Source organism: Acanthochromis polyacanthus, chromosome 13 (genome assembly GCF_021347895.1).
Source record: "Acanthochromis polyacanthus isolate Apoly-LR-REF ecotype Palm Island chromosome 13, KAUST_Apoly_ChrSc, whole genome shotgun sequence".
In the NCBI taxonomy this organism is placed as follows: Eukaryota; Metazoa; Chordata; class Actinopteri; family Pomacentridae; genus Acanthochromis; species Acanthochromis polyacanthus.
The window spans coordinates 25,801,355-25,825,397 of record NC_067125.1 but is presented as its reverse complement, the minus strand read 5'-3'; the positions used below and the strand labels follow the sequence as shown (position 1 = coordinate 25,825,397).

The 24,043-nt window shown below is 38.8% G+C and overlaps 1 protein-coding gene across 1 annotated transcript; it reads right to left on the bottom strand.

The window, feature by feature from the left end:
- Positions 1-7,480: 7,480 nt before the first annotated feature.
- Positions 7,481-15,361, bottom strand: rhbdd1 (rhomboid domain containing 1). Its single transcript, XM_022194164.2, has 8 exons — positions 15,120-15,361; positions 11,502-11,666; positions 11,008-11,287; positions 10,660-10,792; positions 9,776-9,864; positions 9,340-9,414; positions 8,712-8,855; positions 7,481-8,571 (listed from the first exon to the last, which is right to left on the bottom strand). Exons 2-8 carry the CDS (start codon positions 11,652-11,654, stop codon positions 8,465-8,467), a joined length of 981 nt encoding a protein of 326 aa, XP_022049856.1. The 5' UTR covers positions 11,655-11,666; positions 15,120-15,361; the 3' UTR covers positions 7,481-8,464.
- Positions 15,362-24,043: the final 8,682 nt, after the last annotated feature.

Below are 24,043 nucleotides of genomic sequence, written 5' to 3'. Positions count from 1 at the left end.
ATTATACTTTTGAGCCATAAACGAGCTTTAATCTCTCCGTTAATCAGCGATTCACAGCATGCCCTCACTATAAATAAAGCAAAAACAGCCACAGGATGGGTTTATCAGTAAAGCTCTTACATGCATAATAAAGCAATGTTTTTGTTTTAAAGTGAGTTCTATAAGACGCAGTTGCATTTTAGTTTTACAGTATATTTCAAGAGCCATCCTGGTCTCCTCTGTGATATGAGGGTGCATATTTTATGTAGCTTTAGCTCAGTTTTATAGCTGGTAAATTGATAAATGTGTTTTTGCAAAAATTTCAGTCTTATATAGGCAAATAAAGTTTAATTCCCGAGTGTCAGTTAATGGAAAATGTGTTTATCTGCCTAAACTTTGCTTAGTTTAACATCTTCATTTAACTCCCACACCTCATGCTGCACCCCCTTTAGGTGCAGATGTCTGACTTATACATGTACAGCGGAGAGAGAGGCACATTGTGGTAGTATGGGTATACTGTGGAACTAATGCGGCAAAACACTTTATAGTACTTCATTTCACAGCATTAAAATGTGTGAGTTTGTGCAGAAATGGGTCACCCAGATAGCTGGTATGAATCAAGGAGCTTGGTAACTTTGCAGCTTACTGAGAGACACGCCAACTCTGATCTGCAGGCAACCCACGAGGAAAGAGACAGTCGGAGTGTATGCGCGGGAAAGAGAGGAAGACGGAGGGAAAAAGAGAGGTATAGTGAGATCAAAACCGGCGCTAGTTTGTGTGAGACGAATCAAGAGACAAACAGAAAGAAACATCAAGGGAGGGAGAAGACAGAGAGCATCAGTGAGACGCACACAAGGAGGCAGAGATACGAGGGGAAAAAGGGAAAAGAGAGTTTTAGAGGAGGTGGGAGGAGAGCGCAGACACTGGGGAGGAATCAAAATTCAAAGGGAGAAAAATTCCTAAAGCAGTAGAGAGACACGCTGAGATGCAGGAGAGAACAAAAGAGAGAAATGTAAGAGGGAGAGATTGTGTGACAGCAGCACAGAAGACAACTGGGTGAAAACGAAGTGTAAGAGTAGATTTGACTTGATATTTGTTGAAGGGGTGAATGTGATAGTCTCAACTCAAGTGCTCTCGTCAACCCCTGAAGTTGCTGAAGAGAAGCTAGTCAAGTGGTGGACAATTCGAGCCCAAAGTAGGCGGGCTGAACTAAAAACCACCTCTGGAAAACAAGGGAAAAACTCCAAGGCTGGCTGTGCTCTGGGGATGGAATCAGTTCAATGTTTCTGTGTGTCTGTCAGTCTTTAACTATCCTCAGAGTGCACAAACGCATGTACATAGCTGCTCCTACAGCGCAGTTTAGTCCGAGGTTATATAACACAGACGGGCTGAAAGAGAAATCTAACACTGAACAGGTGGTGGTTTTAACAAAAACATGCAATCTGCAAGGTTCAGTTTTATATTTGGAGAGGTTGCAAAAACACTCCAACACTTCAAATTCATAACATGTATGCATATATTAGAGCTATGTTTAGCTGTTAGCAGTATATTGGTATCAACGGACATAATAATAAGGGTTTTATGTGTTCATGTTTAAATGGATCTTACTGAGGAAGAACTATGTCATTATTTGATTCTTGGGCAATAACATGCATTCCATAAACAGCACTTAAATATTACTTCAGGACATGCAGTAAATATATGCACCCGGTCTTTTTGTTATCACTTACTGATTTTTTTTAGCCAAATCCATATTGAACTAGAAAAGCACTCAGAGAGTGCAGACCTCTGCCAAGGATAGAGAGGAAAACAGGAAACCCATACAGTAAAGGATCATGAGCTGGAATCGAACCTGCATCTCTGACACAGTTCTGTTTACAAACCACTTTCTTAACCAGTTGAGCCATCTGGACACCTTGCTCCAATTTCTTGGACGACATACTAACCTATGATGTGTTTGTCATATTTTGGACCACATACTAAAACATACTAAAAAATTCAAAGTGATCCAGAATCCAGGATCCTTTGTGGATTGCCACCAAAATTAAATCAGCTCTTCGTCTTACCATAGTCTAGCCTAGCCATGCTACACCCATGTTTCTGACGGCATAAGGGTCTAGGGAAGCTCGACAGGGAGGGAGGCAGGCTAAAAGGTTGTCTATCAAATCCCTCTGCAGCAATTGGGTAGGTATACAACCAATCAACGCAACGAATAGGCTGACGTAGTTCCTAGAGCACCAGCGGATTGTGGCTAAGTCCCATTAGCTTCCCAACCAGTGGAACCGCAGAGCCAACTGGTATATTAAGGATTTGCCATATCCCGTCGGCATAAGTCCAAATACGTCTTTCTTCTCAATGAAACACTTAAGTGCCGTCCTTTGTTTATCTTTCAAGTTGAATTTTAGCTTCAAATCTTTAAGGGCTGTGGCCAAAGCAGAGTCGAAAGATAACTGTTTATTGTGCGCTGGTTGTTTCTGTCAGAATCGTCACGCCTCTGTCGTCACTTCGTTACGCCCGCCTTCTGACTCTACACTTCATGGTGATTGGTCCGGCCAGTTTTAGGAGAATCCAGCCTCGAGCCTTATGGAGAGTAACTAGACCCACCCTGGCAGAGAATTAAATTTGTTGCCGTGGGTTGTCTAGCGCGGCTAGGCTAACCATAGTCTACATCCCCTCAAAATTTCATGTGAATCTGCCCAGGCGTTTTTGAGTTATCTTGCTAACAGACAGACAGACAGACAGACAGACAGACAGACAGACAGACAGACGGACACACAAACGCTGGGTGTCACATAACCTCCTTGGCGGAGGTAATTAAGGGTCTAATAAAAGAGGGTGTTGCATACTATACTGACAGTCATTCTCCTTGCAAAGTTAAGTGAAAAATCACCTTGTAAAGTTTTAACTTGAACTTGCCCAAGACTCTGTACGAGCTAACTTGCCATTATGGATTATATATTTAGATCTCCCTTGATAAAACACAAATGTGAGTCTTCATAAGGCAGCATAGATTCTTCTACTGTGTAACCATTTAAACAGAAATAAAAATGAAAGCATCTGTACTTGCTAATCTGAACAGTTCTTGAATTAAAACAATGAGCTGGGTTCTGGTCAAGGCTTCTCCCCATTAAAAGGGAGGTTATTCTTGCCACTGTCGCCGTAGGGCTTGCTCTGGGGGTTCAGGCATATGAGTTCTGTAAAGCATCTTGAGACTATCTGAATTGTAATTGGCACTATATAAATAAAACTGAACTGAATTCTGATTTAAATTGGTCTTTTTAAGTATTGTGAAGGGAAAATTCTCTCTTTCCCCTCATTGAGGTACTTCCTTGTAGTTGTTTTCTGTAAATTCTATGAGTCACCTCAAATCATTCTATAGGTTGATCCTTGTTCTTATTCTGTTTATCCCAAACTGAAGCAAAGTGCTCAGTATCAGGAAGACAGAGATGTGAATCTAACATCTGACCTACTGTAAGCAGTGAGGCAGACGGTGAATGACTAGAATCAGCATGTTGTGGTTCTGACTGTAATGCTTTTGTTTTCTTAGTGCTCATCTTTCCATGGTCACAAAGTTCAAAATGTCTTGGTTTCTCGTTAAAAGTCTTGATGTTGCACGAATCCTCGAATGGGGTGGATAGGATTGTCTGAGTGACCGCTGAAAGAAAAGCATGTTATTTTCTAAAGAAAACAGTACATAAATGCATTTTATCAATATCTGTAAATAACACCGCATGTTGTCTAAAGCAATAAAATGGATTATTTGTTGTTTGTCCTTTGGTCTATAATGTAAAATAAGATACAGTATTTATGACCTTGAGCCAACTAGATATTTAGGTCGACTTGTGATAAATAAAATTAAATTAACATTTTATTTGATTAGCATTTCAGATCTGGACTTTGTCGAGGACACAAAATGCAAACATAGGACTCACAGTGAACTCAGTAGAAGAATAGCTAACTATGTGGAGCGTTCTAGACTCAAAGACACCCAAAAAATTAAAACTACAGTGTACATAATCATGATACATCCTCACAGGGATTTCCTATCATTTGCTAAATGGTGCTGACAATGTCCTTCGACTATAACATTGCCTTTTTGTCACATTTTTTTCATGGACTGTTACCTTTTGAAACAAAAATATATCAATCATTTTTCCCACTTTAGCTTCCATCTAAAGATTTTTTACTTTCTTTGTCAATGTGTCAACTATTTTTCTGCAGGCTCTTTCAGTCATACACTTCTTTCCATTAATCTGCAATGTAGAAAATAATATACAGTATAAACCCTGAATGAGTAGTTGTGTCTTAATGGTTGGAATACAGTTTTCAGAACCCATCAGGTCTGAATATTGTAGGTTATTTTGCACCGTCTTCCTTGGAAGCCATTGATTATAACAAGGTGAAGGTTATATTTCAACAGCATTTCAACATGTTGACTTTGTGTCTGAATGAGCACCTTGCTCACTGTTAGGTAAAAGTTGTGAGGGCAATCATCTTAGGTTAGACCTAGTAACAGAATTTACAACACAGCATAAGTCCAAATTACAAGAATATAAACATAAAGTGACCTGTGTGTGAATGGTGTCACTTCAACAGACTGATGAATCCAGCAACGTTGCATATTCTCTGTCTAGAAGGTTCATTTTGGCTACATTACGTTTGAAAAACACTCGGTTTAAGAGAGAAAATCCATTCATAATTCTTTGACTTCACTCTCATTTTGTTTAATTTGACCACCCTCTCACAACTGTGCATGTTTGATAAGGTTTGTTTGGTCATTCTGGCTGATTAGAGCAGATTAATGACTAAAAATGGCTGCCTGGATGTGCAGCAGGTTCTTTGATTGTGAAAAAGGAAGGTCCATTACACTCCTCCGCTGTGGGGCAGGAAAGAAGTGGGAGAGTCAGAGAACAAAGTCAGCGTGATTATTATGCGAGGGTGATGGTGGGCTGGGAGAGGTGGTGGTGGTGGTGAGAGGGGGGGATTTCACAAGATTATCCTATAAATAGTGTGGCGAGTTCCTTTAGTCATCAACCCCAGTATGGAACTCTGGCACACGAGTGATATAACTGTTTTAAAAATTAGCCCTGGGCTTATACCTCTGCACAAGTTAATACCATTCTCCACGAGACTTTATGAGTTGCTGAGCAGGATTTGAGTATGATGAAGTTAATCACTGCACTGGGGGAGGGGGAAAAAGTGATCCGAAAGTCAGCCTGTGTCTTTTTCCATAAGCTTGTTTCATTCATGCAACGGCACATTTGCTGGTCCTGTGGGAGTCTATTGTGATCTCTGCTGGCTTCGGTGAACGCAAAGACAAATTGACCTTCACGTTGGATTGACTGGAGTGTTTCTTTCTTTCTATGGGATCAGAGTGTGTATGCAGCATGTGGTGGTGGGATGGCACTTCTCAGCTAAGCTCAGCCAGAGAGCTGAAGGCTATTTTAGGTCAGTCACTGCCAAGTGTTTAGACCACCTACATGTCTGTCTATAATTGTGTCATTATGCTAAAGGAGACATTCCAGTCAAACATCTGAATATTTCGTGGATTCTTCTTGCTGTATAGTTTTATCATAAAGTGATATTTTATTCTCCTTAATTGGATCACTTTATATTTTTCTGTTTTTTCAGGCCTAAGTCACCAAAACTCTATATCAAAACGATCAATTACGAGATCTAGGTCCTATCAAAAGAGCTTGAATGTGTATCTTTTGGTTCAACTGTGACTCTATTTAGGGATCAACCAATATGGGTTTGTAGGGTCGATACCGATTATTGGTGCTCAAGAAAGACCGATATACATTAACTGTGATGTTTTAACAGGATGTTACAGCAGAGAACCCGTCATTCATAACTAGACTTCATTAATAAGGTTGACGATAACTAAATATGTAAAATAGAAATAGGAGTGATTAAAATGGGATGTTCTCCTCCGTTTATGTGGGATCGACCGAGATTAAACCCGACATGCCAGACAGCGTTCTCCAAAACCATCATTACAACACCAAATACGGGAATTACTTTTGGACGAATTGTGTTAAATCTCTAGTCATCTGTTTGTAAGTACATTAGGGACCAATCGACATTAGGTTTTAAAGACTGTCGATCCCAAATAATGGTAATCAAGAAAGGCCGATAACTGATATTTGGAACCGCTATACATCACTCACAATGTTTGAACAGCATGTATATAATGGTGACTATAACAATGTGTAAAATAGAAATAGGAGGGATTGAATTAGGACACTCTCCTGTGTTTATATGGTTGATCAGTTTGTTGTTTTTCTCCATTTTCCAAATTGTTCACTGTTCTATCAGTTTCATTTCCCACTAAGGTCCAAATCTTAAAGCATTAGTAATTATTGTTTTCTGGACTCTTTTTTAGGTTAATCTGTGGCTGCCTTCTAACTTAGCCGTAGCCATTAGCATAGCATCAGCCACTGTGAGAGAAGATAATTTCCTGGTTTGAGGACAGAGAGGGGAGGCTGCATCAGACCTGGAGTAGGGCATGTAATCAATAATTGGTCAATAAAAAGACAGATAATCGGAAAAATGCCAAATATGGGCCACAATAATCGGTAAGCCCGATAATCTATCTCTAACTCTTTTGCTAACCTCCTTACCAATCTAAAAAGCCAACTGATCTCGACCTCCATGTGTAAACCAGGACAGAAATCTTTCTCAGATTTACTTCCAATGCCATGGTGGTGGAGCTCTTCCCAGAACCAATCAGCTGAATCTGTTCAAGTGTGATGTGAGACGACGAACTGACGCAGAACCTTCCGACACGAGCAGACACGTTAAAAGACGTAGAAACCGTCAACATGCCAACAACTGCCTTTAATGTGAACTCGTGCTACAGACAGGCGAGACTGCGATGGCAGCATCTGCTAGCGCTGTGCGTGTGTCATCCTTGTCCTCATCCTGTCAGCCCCTCTGTCACTCTGCAGCCTCCCTCATTCATGTTCTGCCAGGCCCCAGTGCTCCACTCAGCTCCCACGCTCCCCTCGGCAATACGCAAAAATCAAACTATGCAAACACGTCTGATTTCAAAATAGCTACACATTCACCTACTGTGACTGTGAGTCTGGATATTTAACACCCGACCTTTTCACCCCGTCTCTTACCCGAGCTGACACGCCAGAGAACAGGACTTGGATTCAAACCATATCTAAAGCGACACGGTTTTAGACCCACGTGGGGTGATGTGAGGCTCGTCGGGTTTCTCAGCTCTAATTTAAGCTGTCCCACTTCCCATCAGCCCTCGGGGCTTTAGGGGAATCAGAGGCAGCAATGGACCTCTGCGACGTGCAACTTTGCTTACATCCAGCGACACTCTTGGTGACCTTCTATGAGGTTATATTATGGAATTATATTTGTTTAAAAATATTTTTTAATGGTTTTCCAAAAAAAAAAAAAAAAACATAATATGTAACACACAGTGGACCACCAGTCAGCAGGGATTATTGCAATTTGAAAACAGGTACGTGAGCAATACTCGTGAGCTTAAAAAGAACATTTATTACAGATTACCAGACACATTGGGGCTATATGAAAACAGATGTTTACCTTTTAATGTAGAGCATTCATCACCCATAGTAACAGGAGAGTATGTTTTGGTAATCTAAAAAGGCTGATCTTAAAAAAAAAAAAAAGAATGAGTCAAGATGTCATGTGGGTGTTGTTGGTGTATTTCTGCTGAACCTGCTTTGAAAATACTGGCCGGTTCAGATTTAACATTTCAGAGGGGGAAAAAGTCCTTTAAAATTTTAATTCCAGTTATATTTCCCCAGTTTTTCCCTCAATATTGAATTTTGAAGTTGAGTAAATGAAGAACAGAACTGATGACATTAGAAGCCCTCCTCGCTTCCATGTTAGCTTCTGTATCGAGCTGTTTAAGAGTCACAGTATTTTCCAATCACATCACTTTACAGTTTTTTGAGCTTCAGGGTAAATTTAAAGGACAAACACTCTTACTTCATTCTCCTATGTTCCATCTGTTTTCACTACATTTCGTATTAAGTGTTCAGTGCTGTTTAAACAATACCTTTGAAATCCTCATCATCAATCCAACAAGTTTGACAGGTCTGAATATAGCAGTGTTCCACCAATATTTGGTATTTCTCAGATTCACAAATACATTTTAAACATTAAACAGCATTTAAAGTACTAGGATGGCTACTAACTATTTCACAATTACCATTACGTTGGAACTTTGCCCATAAATCCCACATGAGAACTTGCAAAGACAACTTCAGCATCGATACATACATTGTACCCTTCACAGCTTACCAGCTAAAGCTCAGGGCCACGCTAACGAACAGAACCACCCAGTGAAAGAGCTCTAAAATGTGTGAGGCTGTGTGGTTAAACCTTCTCATTTAGAACGCTCCTTATCAGTCTGTGGAAGCAGAGTTTGGACCAGACTTTCTGCGTCTCATCAACAAAGCATTTTTCTTCTGTCCTGCTGTTGCTGTCTGGCAGCTCAGCTGTCAAACCTCCTCAGTCTCCTCCACCTGATTTCCTCATCTGTGGCCTCGTCAGGGAGGTTGAAACCATACGGAGGAGGAGCTCTTCTCTGGTTGGTTTGTCCTGCAAAACAAAATATTATTAGCTGCATAGACCTTTTGTTTGAGATTTATCTAAGGTGACTTTAAATTAGAAAAGTTTCATAAACTCAGAGTGACCCCAGCCAGCTTCCATTTATCAAAACGCTGCCTTTGCTGTCTTACCTCTGTCATTCAGACTGTTTCTGATGGCCGCCTCCAACTGCTCTTCTTCTGTCAGTCCACCTGTATACGGTGCTGTATGATCTGTTGTGTAATGTGGTGGATACTGATAGTTTCCTGCATATCCTCCACCACTACCACTGTAGCCTGCACACACACACACACACACACACACACACACACACACACACACACACACACACTTATGGCTGGGATACTCTATATTCTTCTTATTGCCTACTAAAGCCAAGAAAATACCAAAAACAACAATATCTTCTCTAAAAACATTTCTCCATTATGATATCCCATCTGTGTTACTCAATCAGAAATAGCACATTTGCTGTTGACTATTTTCAGCCATGAATTAATACAAATTTAGTGCCCCAGTGAGTATTTACAGCGGCAGCATTGTGTTTCTGTTGATGATAATGAAAGAACATTTCTCTCAGTACTACAGAGTGGCTCACTGATGTGTTGTGTCGCCTCTTCAGATCACAGACAATAGATTCATCATCATTTATTAACAGAGACAGAACTCAGGTCCGGCACAAAGTCCTGTACTGCAGTCAATCAATTAATTAGAGTCAGGAAAAGCTTTTATATAAAGTAACTTTCATTGAAACTTTGATACCTGAATATCCCGAAGATCCTGAAGAGTTGTAGTATGAAGCAGGCCGTGAGTAAGATCCATTCGAGGTCACAAACTCTGGTGAAAATATATTTAAACAGGCACTGTCAGTACAAACGGTGTTTAGGTCGTTTCTTTTATGTTGTACATGGAGTAATACTGAGGTACACAAAACTGCTTCATGTTGTCAACATATGAACAGATGCACAAATTACCACTTAACCAACATGAATTGATAGTTATTGAAACTAAGAGATGGTGTGAGGCCAGTAAATGACCTAAATGACATCTGCCTCCCAAAACATTGCACTTTTTATGGCTTCAGGAAAACACCATTTCTTTTAGTAAAACTTGAATCCTTAGACCTTTTAAAGCAGACAGGGTGCTTTTACTGGATTAAAAGGACATGCAGTCAAAAAGGCAACACATAAACTCAGACCTGCACATTTCTTCATGATGGGCTTCAGCGGCCCGGTGGTGTAGAGCAGACCGACCAGGATACCTGCCAGGTGACCAACAAAAGATGTCCTGAAGAAGAAGAAGAGCTACAGATTAACTCAATGAAACACTGCTATCTGGTGGACACTTTGATTCATAGCATCAAAACACATCTCGTCATCGTGTCTAACTGTGTGCCAATTGCAAATCTGTGGAGGAAAGTAGGGGGTGAGAAGTTTAGAAAAGATTAAGGACTGGTCAAAACTAAATAAAAGAATGGCCACTGGTAGGAAAGTTACATTTCCACTGTTTGTTCTACACCTGGAACAGCATCCGGTACCAATATATACTTGAAAAAGCGGTGCTTGAGTAGCCCGTCAAATGAGCTCCGTTTGCTGTGGAGGTACTGGTGCTCCTGTCTGGCACTTTGTCTGCATTGTTGTCAAATTTCTGACTCCAAGGATCTCAGTGCTTCTTTTTTCTGCTCATGAAATACTGTAGTGCCCATCATGTGCCGTTTCCTAAAGAAAATTAAAGACTTTTTCATGGTGTTTTTCACATTTGACTGCACATTTTCTGGTACATAAATGCACTAATGCTAGAGAGGCTGTCTACAAAACAAAACTCCTTTAATGATTAAGTGTAGCTTCTCTTCATTCAACTGTTGAAATTAGCTTCTTTTCCTTTCCTTTCCCTCTCCTGCATTCTCCGTTGCTGTGTTTTGAGAGTTAATCCGTTTTTCTACAATATTCTTTCTAGTGCACCGGACAACAAAAAAAAATTATCCCACTGAAAACTCAAGCAATGCCCATTGTGAAGAACATATCCGAGTAGTGAATCCAGAATTCTGGTGAATTTCTAACAGACTTTTAATCAGAAACTCACCCAGGTGCTGTTAGGTGAATCAGGATTAGCTCCACCCAGCTAGCATAGCGATTAGACACGGGGAAAGCATACACATAGGTCACACCTCCAGGATGATAATGGTTATTGAGCACCTTCAGAGCAAATAGGACACCTAGAAAGAGCCATAATACAAAGATCAATAAACAGGGATGAGGAAATGTCATCACTTTTGGAAAAAAAGAGCCAAAAAAGGTGTGGTTGGGCAAGTGGTACGAGGAGATACCAGTTTTTTTTTTTATTCTATTACGCACTGCACCAGTAGCATTACAGTAATCAAACCTTAGATACCATTTAAACTATATTAGTAATTTGCAGTAGAATTTATACCTGAGAAGCCAACAGCACAGGCCATGCTGTACGACTGGTCCTGGGTCAGCTCTGTTAGCACCGCCTCCAGCACCAGATAGACCAATCCGGTGAGCAGAGAGAAGACTGACAGCAGGTAGACGAACCAGGCTCCTCCCAGCCGGCGCTCCAGTTTGGTTCCTTTGTAGAGGAAGGACACCATGTTGAAGTAAAGATGCCAGTCGTCCGCATGATGAAATGGGGAAAGGAGGAGTCGACGCCAGTCTTTAAACCAGTACGCCTGCTGGACGCTCACACAGGCCTGGGGATCGGATAGGAAGCAGTTTAATCATCAGCATTTACTACGATAAAAAGCAAAGAGCCAAACTTTTTCACATTTGATAAACTGGGAGCAGCAAGTATTTGGCAAAGAATTATTTCAAACCTAGAGCATGAGTTGTAATGTCACTTTGTTTGTATGCATGTTTGAAACTGTCAAAACTGTGTGTGATATTAGTGCTGTACTAGAAAATTACTTTCATCAGCGGAGCAGCGGGGAACAGGAAAAGGTAAACGTTGAGCCCCAGAACAGCCAGAGTGACCGGAGGGATGTTGTTCAGCCCCATCTGAAACACCTGAGAGGCCAGGAGCATCAGGCCCAGGTGGGATCCCCTCTGTCGGTTTCTCATAATGACAAAAACCTGCAGAGAAACAACCGTGAGAATAATTTTCAGCCATTTCTGTTTTACCATAATATTCTGATCACCGGAGAAGCCTGACTTTCATAGAGCAGAGATTTAGTGCTTTTGTTTTTGAATGCAAGTCTTCTGAATTCTAAACCATCTGAATGCCCATTTATTGTTTTCAGTGGTTTACTCTCCTTATTTTCTACACAGTTTTGCTTGGCTCCTCTATTCCACATGCCTGTTTTTGGCATTCAGTAAGAAATGTATACGATGAGGATACAGAGTTCAAGAATAGCACAGCTTGCAGAGGGAGCTTTGAACTGTGACTCGGCAAATTTACAGAGCAGCAGAGAGTTTTGTCAGAAGAATCAGACAGCAGCATGGCAGTGCCGGCCCGTTGTTCCATCGCTAGGCATGGACATTAAATCAACTTTCATTTTGCTTTGAAATAAACCAAACATTTCAATGACCATCAGAAAAAAAACCAAAACTAAAACAAACACACTCTCACTTTACAACACTGTCATTAACTTCCTCATTCATTTCATCTTAGAGAATTTGCATTCGCTTTCCATTTGTTCATTCCTTACCCTGACAGATAAACCACACCTTCCTTCTCACCATTACTGAATTTAAACTGTTTACCATTCAGAAGTTCATGTTTTTTTCTTTAAATTTTGATTAATTCTATGCGTTTCTGATGCTGAGTAATTTCTTCGTGATTGTTTTTAGTAGTTCGATACAGTGTAAATACATTTCCTTATAAATTTTGGTCTCTTGTTGTTCCTTTGCAGTAGTGAACAGAGATCACTGCGATCAGAAAGAGTCCCTTTTCAAATTTAAAATATAGTATCGCTTGATATGTAATCTTTGATAAAGCTATATGCGTTAAAAAATGTGAAACTAAAATCAGAGTGTCTAAACTTCAGTAGGGTGATATCAGGTAAATTGGGCCATCAGGTAAAATGGGCCATTTAAGCTTTGGATGTCCTCGCCCCTCTGATTTTTAGAGCCAATGACAGCAAATGGTCTCAAATGTTTGCCACAACTGTACTTAACATGAAACAACAGATTTTATTGGTCTGTGGTTGTTTTTGTGGGCGGAGATAAGATTCAAATTCACACTGCACCGGAAAACTGCGTGGTGAGTGGACTGGCATAAGAATTTCTGATAAAAATTATAAGGATGATAAGTCAATTGAAGAAATGTGTATATATAAAATTGTTGATGTATAATATCTGTCTTGATGACACCTATCAGAAATAATGCTTAAAGTTTGGTATTTGGACATTATTTTTCAAAGATTGACGTTTTTGTTAGTGGCCCAATTTAGCTGAACCTATTCAGGTAAGTTGGGCCCCCTGGTTTCAGCTAAAATGGGCCACCCTTTTTGTCAGTCACACATGCACACGTGTACACATTTGAAGGGAACGGAGTAGGCATTTATGTGAAAAGGATGCATCTGCCTAAAAATAATGATGATCAGTGTTTTTAGTAACAATCCACCGACTTTATCTACAGTGAGTATGGCAAACAAGAAGCAAGTGAGAGGAAAAGAGAGAGGGACTGAGAGATGGAGGAAGAAAGGAGACAAGCAGAGGAGACAGAAAGTGAGAGAACAGTTGAGGATAGATGAAGATAGGAGGAACAAGGACCAGAGAGGAAAAGAGACGACCCAAAGGCAACAGAGGAATGGATCAAGTGTCTAGAGTGTTCAATCTGGTGCCATGAGAGCTGTGGCAAAGAGAACGACATCTATGATGATGACGGCTTCACCTGTCAGGACAGTATTTAAATTTGTGGTTTAAGTAGCCTAGGCCATGACATATGTACCTACCCAAGCACACACACATTTTAAAATTTTGACTATTTAGATATTATCGAGGTTCAGTGTATGCATTCATCCCATTTGTAGGCCTAGTAGGTTGCAGTTGTTTTTTTTTAATCATTATTTATGTGTTTTATACCCAAGTTCACAGTGCCATGTGGATTCAATACATTTGCCATGAGCAGATCAGTTAATCATTTACAATGTAATGAATTGTCCTGATATTATTAAATTGTTCTTACACAGTATGTTGCCATATTGACAGTTTTTTTTACAATAAAAATTGATGACTATCCCTTTGCAGTTGGACTGGCCCAACTTACCTGATAAGCGTCCCATTTTACCTGATCAGCTGGCCCATTTTACCTGAACTTTGCTTGTGTAAAAAAATTGGCACAGCTGACGTATCAAGACCTGTAGGAACTAAACAATCCTATTTACTAGATAATTTCAATGCAAAATTAAAAGAAAACAACCATTACTAGCCATAAAACCACATTTTAATAGAATACATTGTTTTTTGTTAGTGCTACAAGCGATTTACCAAAAAGTGGCCCATTTTAGCTGATATCACCCAAAATGAGCTTCTGTCAGATGTAATGTTTGTTTAAAATGAATTACTAACCGACTCTCTGGAATCACTGATGTTATGTCTGAAACAGTATTTCTAAATCATTTTTAATTCAGGAGATCCAGCCTTTGCAGTAGCAGCTCGAATCAAATATTCCTCCTCTGTTCACACTTTCAGTTAACATTTTCATCACTTTCGATTGCTCTTAATCATCTTAACTTTTTAAAAAATATATATATATATTAGCTTACAAAGACTTCTTAAAAGTTGTCCATTTTTGGTTTATTATAGCAATTTATAATAGTATATTCTGTATTAAAAATCATTTTTAAGTCCTTTCTTACTTTTGCACATTATTTTGTTGCTGCTTGACTCATAAAATGTGCAGCTTTTTGGTCAACCCAGGATGTTTTCGACGTGCTATATAAACAAATCCGGCTTATCTAAAAAGTCTGTTGCGCACACACAAATTCTACAACCTCACAAAGATTTTTCAGACTCTACTTACAATTTAAATAAGAAAAATAATATAAGAAGAGACTAAAGAAAAAAAGAGTGCTTGCCCTTATTTGTCCATATTTAGCAGTAACATTACAACCACATGTGCCAATAAATGTCAGCAAAAATCACCACAGCTGCTGTTATGATGTCCTGAATGTTGGAGCAGCTTCAGGAATACACTGAGAAATCTGTCTGCCGTTCAGGTAATGTCACAGATTTACATTAAGGTGTATAATCACAGCCATTAAATACAGACACTACAGTTTACACACAGGGTTTACTAAGTTTTAAGCTCAGATATGACCCAATCCTAAAATCGTTTTGGGATCCTAAAGCGACCAGAAAAGAAAGCACATGCTTTAATAACAGAGAAGTGTTTCTACTGAACGTTATTCCAGAAGAGCGGTTAGTTTTTGTAAAGTAGCAACCCAACAGACGGCTAGAAGTAGATTAAAAAACATTGGAAGACTAAAACAACAAAGACAATGTTCTCTGTAACACATAAAATGCTACATTTAGCGAATGAAGTCCTCAGAAATACAAACATATCCGCATAACTTAACTTACTTTGAGTCCAGTCGGCTGCTGGGAGGCTCTTCCCGGTTCCGGCTAATGATAAGTTCAAAGTTAATTTGAGTGTTTAACCCGGTAAAGAAGCTTCAGAAGAGTTTAAGGTTCACGGACAAACTCAAGTTGTACTTATACTCCTCTTAGTGAAACGTCAGAAGTGTGTATTACTCCGTCTTTCATCATTCCTAGCAGCTTCCAGCAACGTCTCTCAAAAAGTTGGCGTCCCGGAAGAGTCCTGTCCCACGTGATAATAACAAATTGACGTGACTAGCGCAGGCGCAGTAAGGAGCTTCGTCTTGGTGCATGTTGGCGCTCACCCGCAGCTTCCTGTTTGTCTCTTCTGGGTTTCTCCCATGGTTTCTCCCGTTTGTATATATCTATGGTTTCTCCTCTCAGTCCTGCTTTTCCCTGCAGTTTTCCATCATGTCCTCTGGTTTTCTGTGACAGAAGTTTTATGAAAGTGGCAATAACATTATACCATTTATATCATACCTTCGAGTTGCCACCATATTAGAGAACAAAGTTAATTAAATCTGTTCAAGTTGTATTTTATTGTTAGCAAACTTTAAAATTTGTAATTAACGCACTTTATTGCATTTATTGTTTTATTTGAACCGTATAATACATTAGATGTATTCGTATGTGATGTAATAAGCACGTTTCTATATTCTTTTACACGTTGTTGCTGATTGTGTTGCTTTGGCATCAGCAATTGTTTATTATTATTGTCAGTCAAGCAAAGTCTTGAAGAGTCCAGGTGGAAATATGAATATTTACTGCCATCTGGTGGTCGCAGTCAGGAACGACGTCAAATTAAAATATGTTAAGTTGTACATAATAAGAGAAGAGTTATATTTCCGGTTAATATCTTCTAAATAATCCAATATGGAATTGTCCTTTTAATTCGATGTTTTACCCAGTATTTTTGAAATACGCGAAGTATTAATTAAACTGGAAACACAAACTGTGATTTTAAATGCGCAATTTAAAATAGTATTAACTGTTCATAACCAGAAAAGATTAGTTTTTTAAATAAAATAAAATATAATTATTTGACTTAAAAGAAAAAGTTTAAAACAAGCAAATTTGCAAAATAAAACCCAATTTCACAAAATTATGTTTCTTTAATAAATGAAGCTGTTCAATTCATTTATTTGTTTGTTTATGTTTTATTTGATTTATTTATTTATTATTTATTACTCTTATCTATTTGTTTATATTTATTTAATTTATTGTTATTTTATTATTTGTTTTTATTTAATTTATTGTTATTTTATTATTTGTTTTAATATATTTCTATTTTATTTATTTATTATTTATGTATCGTTTTATTTATTTATTATTTGTATCTGTATTATTATTTATTTTATTTAACATTATTATTATTATTATTATTATTATTATTATTATTATTATTATTATTATTATTATTATTACACGCGTTACATACCACGATGGACGCAACAGTGTAATTTTCAACAATTATTTATTTCATAAGGAGAAGTGGGTATCCCTGCTTACTTCATCATCTTGTCTCTGAAACTCATCAAACCTAATTAATTTTACAGCACCACAAAAGGCGGATCAACCCGCAGGTATAACATGCATGAACTCACTCTAAACTTATGGCACAGCAAAAGAACTGCAAACTAACACACCACACATGGCGGATCAACCCGCAGGTATAACATGCATGAATTCACTTCAAACTTTAGGGCACAGCAAAAGAACTGCAAGCTAACACACCTCACATGAAAACACACCACAAGATCGAGTACAGAGTTTTTACAGTATTTATGTTAGTAAATGTATATACTTTTTTTTTTTTAGCATTTTTCAAGGAGTCGTTTCTGAAATGAGGGAGGATATCTTGTTTAAGAGTTTATTTTCACAACAAAAACAATGCATGTCGGTGTGTAATCTATATAAGCTTTTGAAATCAATCGATCTTTATTGTCATTATAAGCAATGCAATAAAGTTTTGTGCATAAAATAACTGATTTCATTGTTTTCACACATGTCAGTGTCCTTGATTAATGATTAAAAAGCCAAAGGTTAAACCTGCCGCTTTTCCTAAACAGTCTTTGGCACGAATTGCCAACACGTGTGGCGGGTGGAGCCAGAAAACAGTTCGTCGGTGAATAATTCAACAGCTCGGCTCGGACTCCGGCGTCCCGTTTCTCCGGTGAGAACCTGAAACCTCCGTATGTCCGGTTTTAATCACATGAACCTTCAGTTTTGTTTCTCGGAATCTTTGCTGCCTCCAATGATCACGAGCTGCTGCTGCTGCTGGAGAGGCTGTTGCTATAGTAACAGCGGCACGCAGGCAGATTGAAGCGGATCAAGTTACAGACAATTAAATTATTACCGTAAAACGCATGATGCTCTCTTCAAAGTAAAAGCACTACTGGTCACATCCGCTACAAAATGTTGCTAAAAAATAATAAACAGTTACTGTGAAATACTCCATCTGGAAAAGGCTGCAACTTGGAAGTAAATAACTTGATTTAGAATATAAGAACAGACGCAATTACATAAAAATGCAGTGTTTTTAGGAGATATTAAGAGATTAATAAGGATAGGATTGATTCCACAGTGGGGAAAATTGCAGGGTCACAGTAGCAAAAAGGAATATTGCAAAAAAGAAGTAATATTAGGTTTAAAATAGATAAATAAAAACAAAACATAAAATCTATTTGCACACACGTATATATTAATACACATGGACATAGGGAGAGGGATAGCTGTGAATTGTTAAATGAATAACTATGCTATAAATAACTTCTGAACTTACATCTCACATATATGTGCCTCTGATATGGATTAATATTCATAAATGAACACTGACATATCTCGGAACACACACATGCAGATGACATTTTCTATCACAGTATTGCTCAGATTCCTCTGAATATGCAAAATAATAATATTAAACAAACTTATTCAGAGCATTGATGTTACAGAAATCTATGAGCATAAAAGACTGATATTGCAGAAATTCTATTGATATTGCACAATCTTTTCTGAGTAAAAAAAACCAACATATTCTTCTATATGTAGAAAAAGATAATATGCAGAGTGTTCTAAATACACAAAAATATTCATAATGCACAAGTTTGAGTATTGATGTTGCATGAAAGAGAAATGTAACAGTTTTTATTTGTTTAGTCTACTGGAAGCAGTGCTGGTTGTAAATGTGGGCCAGAAATGCAAATATGTCTGGATTTTTTTATTGTTAAAGTATGGCATATCTAGGAAACAGCTCAACAGGAGGAATAGCCTCAGTGGTATAAAAATAGTGTTTTTTAAAGTGTGCAGCTAAATATTAATTTAAGAGGAGAGAAGAGTGAGGATGATAATGAAAATTAAAATGTGCCATGGTTATTTTTATTATCATTTTAAGCCTTAAATTACCATAAGATCTCTAACTCTTGACTTTCCCTAAGGATTAATAAGGTATCTATCTATCTATCTATCTATCTATCTATCTATCTATCTATCTATCTATCTATCTGTCTGTCTGTCTGTCTGTCTGTCTATCCATCTAGCTAATCTGTGGATTTTACTGTGAAATCCAGAACAGGAAGTGCTTCCGGTTGCATGGTGGTCGCTTGACACAGTGAAGCAGCAGCGGGAGCAACTGAGGATAGAGGCAGGTAAAGGTGTGTGTGTGAGTGTGTGTGTTTGTATGTTTCTGAATGTGGGGGAGACTGGACGGGGCGACGGCGTGAAGAGGAGACGAAGAGGGGAGAGAGGAGGACAAAGGAGCCGGCAGAGAGTAGCGAGAGTCGGACGGAGAGGAGGAGGACCGAAGGAGGAGGGAAGGATGTCTGAGAGGATCGCTTCGTGTGGCAGCCTGTGTGACAGCAGCAACCTGCTGCTACAGTACTGCAACAACGGTGAGCAACACGAGTCTCTACACAGCTGCACACATCTGCTCAATCAGCCACAAAACACAGAGCTGCTGCATTTATTGTGAAGGATATACCTGCAGGAGCTGTCTCTCTAGATATCACCAAAATAAGAAAAAGAGATGGTAAACATGGTGCAAATTAACCTGATTGAATGCATTAGATGTAGATGTTATTGAATTTATCATGCTATAAATGCATGCATTATTATCCCATTAGATTTATTAATTTAATGGGAGCTTTTTAGTTTATTTTAACACTTTTTTGCATTTAAAAACATTCAAAAAAATAGCTAAAAGATTCACACGTTGCCACCAATTTTGTCAGTTTTTTTTGTTTTTTTTAAAGCTTGTATATTAAAGAATAGACTAAAAATATTTCTGTTAAACACATGTAAATGACATCACATAATCTGGTGAATTTGTTTAAATCTAGCTATATATTTGCTGCAGCATGGGGGGGGGATCACAGTATTTGGTAATATTTCAAACTGGTTTCACAGTATATTATGCAGACATGGATTTTTAACCAATCTGGTTTAAGGGTTAGGGTTATTTTTCAACACTATTTTCTGATATTGATGCTTTTTTGGTTTTAATTTAGGTTTAGACAGGGAAACATGTCAAGGCCATTTCTTTTTCTAACCTTTTTTAGTCGCTCATGGGACTGAATTCACACCATTCTGCAGCTACAAAACATGTTTGCACTTCCTGTCACACTAAGAACACAAAAGGATGATGGGTGGCATCATGAAGCCTGCAATATTTGCTGGTTTAGCTTTCAAATATGATGTATTCTCTGCATTTGAATGATGATTTTGCCGGCTGTGTGTGTCTGTATCTTTACAAATATAATGCAAATATCCTTCTGCTGCTGCTGCCAGACCAGATGAGCCCTGATGACAGTAGAGGATCGTATATGATGAGTTTTTCCGACTGTAGAAACCATTAGAGATATTATATGATCAGTTTAATGCAGGTGCACTGATGCAGTTTGAGGGAAGTGACTGACACAGTGTCTCTGCAGTCTGTTAAACTTCAGATGCCATATTGAGCAGCAGGTGGAGAGACAGCGAGGGGTCGTCGGATCAGAGCTGGGATGTTTCCACGATCTAACTACTGGGTGAACGTTCTTGTCCAATGCCTCCTGCAGCCCGTAATGTTTTAAACTGTAGGACAAATGCACAGGATCTGCTCCCTGAGGCTAAAGTCAGGTGATTTAATGAGCTGCATTAAAAAAATGAAGTGAAAAGTGTCATATGAGCGTGAGAGCAGCAGCTTGTTGAGCGACAGCTGGTCCTGCAGGGAGGGCAGCTGCTTTACTTGGGAGGTTTTTGTGTTTTGTCAATTGCATAATGCCTGAAGCTTCCTATTTGGCCTTCTTTTGGAAACGAATGTCAGTATGTGTCTTTTGTTTTTTCAAAATAAGAGCATATATATCTGTTATACTGTCAGCCATCTGTGAAATTATTTATTTTTTGGAATTATATTTAGCTTCTGTGAAAATGACATGATTATCATTTATTTTTAGGACGTTAAAAGCTTTGAATTCAGCTTGAATTATACTTGAAGATAAAGATATCAATGAAAATGTATCTATTTTTTCTGACAGATATTGCAATTTGAAGTCAAGCTTCAGTTCAACATTCACTCTGAAATGCAGTCAAAAGTGTGACTTTCACACCAGAAGGTCTGCATAAATCTGTAAAACCGTTGACAGAACAGTTTAAACTCTGCTGCATCGCGTATTTTCCAAATTACAACCTTTTTAATTTGTTATTTGCGTTTCTCCAAATTGCCAATTTGAATTTTAAATCGATTAATAGTTTAGTCTATTCGGTAACTTCAATTTTTTGTTTTAAAAGGTACATAAATTAGGCGTGTTATTTCAGCAAAGGTTTAATTTAAGATTATGAGGTTAAGATAAGTGGTCAGTAAGAAAACAAGGCGGTGCGCTGACATTTACAGACTTTGCGTTGATGCTCGAAAGGACAGATATGTTCCTTTTGCTTGCCTTCGACTTCTCAGAGATCAGAGGTCACAGTGGCTGCAGCTGGGAGGGATTCAGCTTCTTATTAGACTGAACTCCATCTCCTTTCTCTGTCTGACCTCTTCCTGTTCTGTCACTTTACCATCGAGGCTGTTAGAAGCTGCAGAGTTTCCATCCGAGCAGATCGAGCTGTTTTAAACACACGCACAGCCACACAACAGGGTGCAAACCTGTGAAATCTGCTACTTCACAGGCGCTATTCTGAGCCTGGGTTGAAGCTGTAATGAAGCACTGCTTTAGAACAGCCGTGTTAAAGCAGGGAAGCAGAAATGGAGGTGATTTAAGCCATTTTTGGGGTTGTGATTTTCAGGGGATGTAATTGAAAAGGTGCTCCAACTGCTGAGAGACGACATAAATCACTGGCAGACTCCTAAAAGCACGAGGAGGCTGATCTGCAGCATTTAATCTTGGTTTGTGATACTAGAATTAAAACAAAAAAACGTTGGAAACTGTGCTGAAAGTGATCAGAAAATTGAAAGTGGGCCCTTGTAAAATGTGAGTCAGGCCTGAGAATCCCATTAGTGAGATGCAGGTAAAGAGAAGCTAACAAGACAACAGAGTAGTGACAGAGTAAACCGTGTTTGCATTCAGACGGTCAACTGAGCTTCAATCAATCATCTTCTTTGTTTACTTCTTTGTTGTGTCAGTCCGGCTGCCTCCTGTCTTTCCTTTTCTTTAACTCTGTCCGTCTGTCTTCATCTGCCATCTGTCCTCTCACTGTAACCAGAGATGTTGATCCTCTCACACCTGCTCGCACCTTCAACCAAATACAGTCTAGATTCTTTATTTATTTACAGTTTTATTGTACGTCGGTGCAGCCAGATGTTCAGGTCATGTAGGGCAATAAAAGGACTCAGTTTATCTTTTCCAGTGCCGCCTGGTTTATGGTTATTTATTATCTAAATGATTCTGCGGAAGGAAATTCCACCCACATGGAACTTTCTATAATACACTTTAGAGCAAAATAAATAGCCTAAATGAAAACTGTATAAGCTTCTTTTGGATCATATACACTTTTTTTTGTGCAAATACGGATGAGAAATATGTAAAAATGATCAAAAATGGACTCTATGGCATGAAACCAAACAATAAATTCACAATTGCTAATTTTTTCCAATCTGCACACAGATTTAATTCATTAGCAGCCTCATAACAAACCTCAGTGCTTTGCTTTCTTGTTTGCAGGAGCTTTCAGAGGTTCAGTTATTATTGGCACATGCACCCTTTTGTGTTCACTTTCTATTTCATGGGCTAATTTGATTTACTCACCAGCTGGGTATGTACAGTATTTCCCAGTAATGCTCCCACCTACAATTAATTTGAGAAAAATGAGTTTAATTATTCTTAGTTGAAGGAGTGCTTTATTTCAGTCACAAAATCTTGTATTGTGCAGCTGTAATCTCTGTGAAAATACACATATTAGCACAATAATGACATCTGGCCCGCATTTACAGTGTAACAAGACAGCGAGCAACCTGCAGAGTACAGGCTGTTCCTTCAGCTCAGGCCTGAAGTGAATGATGTCTGAGGCAGTCTGGGGAGTGTTGCAACAACGACATCCGTCAATCACAGCAGCGTTGTGCCGCTGCACAGCTGCCATCCACTCATTTAGTGTTGATGAAACGAAAAAAAGCGTTACTTAGCGGCCTGATGAAAACTTAGCGTCTCCAAGGGATGAAGAGTCTGTTTTCAGCTCATAAGTAAAACGTTGAAAGAGGATTTTGTGAGATGAGGGATTGTGGGATTTTATAATAATCCGTCATAAATGACCAGGGAGATTTATCCGACCGTATTAGTGGAAAGTTAAGGTGAGAGAACAATAAGGTCGGCCACTCTTTGTTTAAGCTGATTTAACGACTGTATTTGGTAAAAGTGGTGTATTCACGAATTAAAATATAATGTAGTGCTGCTGCAGTGACCTCTGGGATTTTCTATATCACTGTTATTGTCTGGAAACTCCATGAACAGACCAACAGTTTGCCTCCTTATACTGTTTCTGGGTTTCTGCAGCACAATAATGATTACTAGTGGACACACAGGTCTATAAAAATGGGTAATTTTCTTAAAAAACATTCAATAACTTCCATAAATAGCTGGATTTTTTGTACCATTTTGGCAAATGTTCCATAAATCTGAGTAAATATAGCTTTTGTTGGGGACTGTTAACAGCTGAGGATTAATACACAGTCTGTGCTCTTGCATTGTATTTAGTGGTTTGAAAGGAGGAACATGTCACCAAACACAACAATGTGGCTCATTATTGTATTTTTTGACAGTGAACCGTGTAGAACAGTTGAGCTTTGACTGTTCAGACTAAAGCTGGGCTCACACTACTGGAGTTTGAGGAATATTTATCCCCTCATTTAAAGCCTCTCAACAGTCAGAGATCTAGTCTGGGATTTTGGTATGATCCAATGTTAGGCCTAGATTGTTACGCTGTCAAGGAGGTGGAGCCTTGGCAGAGTTATGTGACGATCAGTGTTGGTTGGTCTGTCTGTCTGTTAGCACCATTACTCAACACTGGGTTAATGAATTTGGATGAAATTTTGAGGGAAAGTCAGAAATTACACAAGGACCAAGTGATCAGATTTTGGCAGTGATGCGGCTTATAGTCTAGATCCACGAATTTGTTAAGATTTCTGTATCATTGTGAGATAGCGGCATGGTGTCACTGTAACCATGACAACAACTGAACACTACGTCAGCTGCCTGCTGATGATCACATGATTGTGATTCTACTACAAATCCACCGCTGTGGACTTATCAGGACTTGTCCATAACAAATCATTCAAGGAACAGTTGATTAAATTGTGGGGGTGTTTCTGAGTTCCATCAATTCTCGCCGTCCGCTACATATTTAGGTCACGTGATTCAGAATTCGTACATAACGTACACATGTACAACACACCTGAGCTCAGCGCAAGGTCATTTTGTTTGTGGGTAAGTGTTTATAAAATGGCC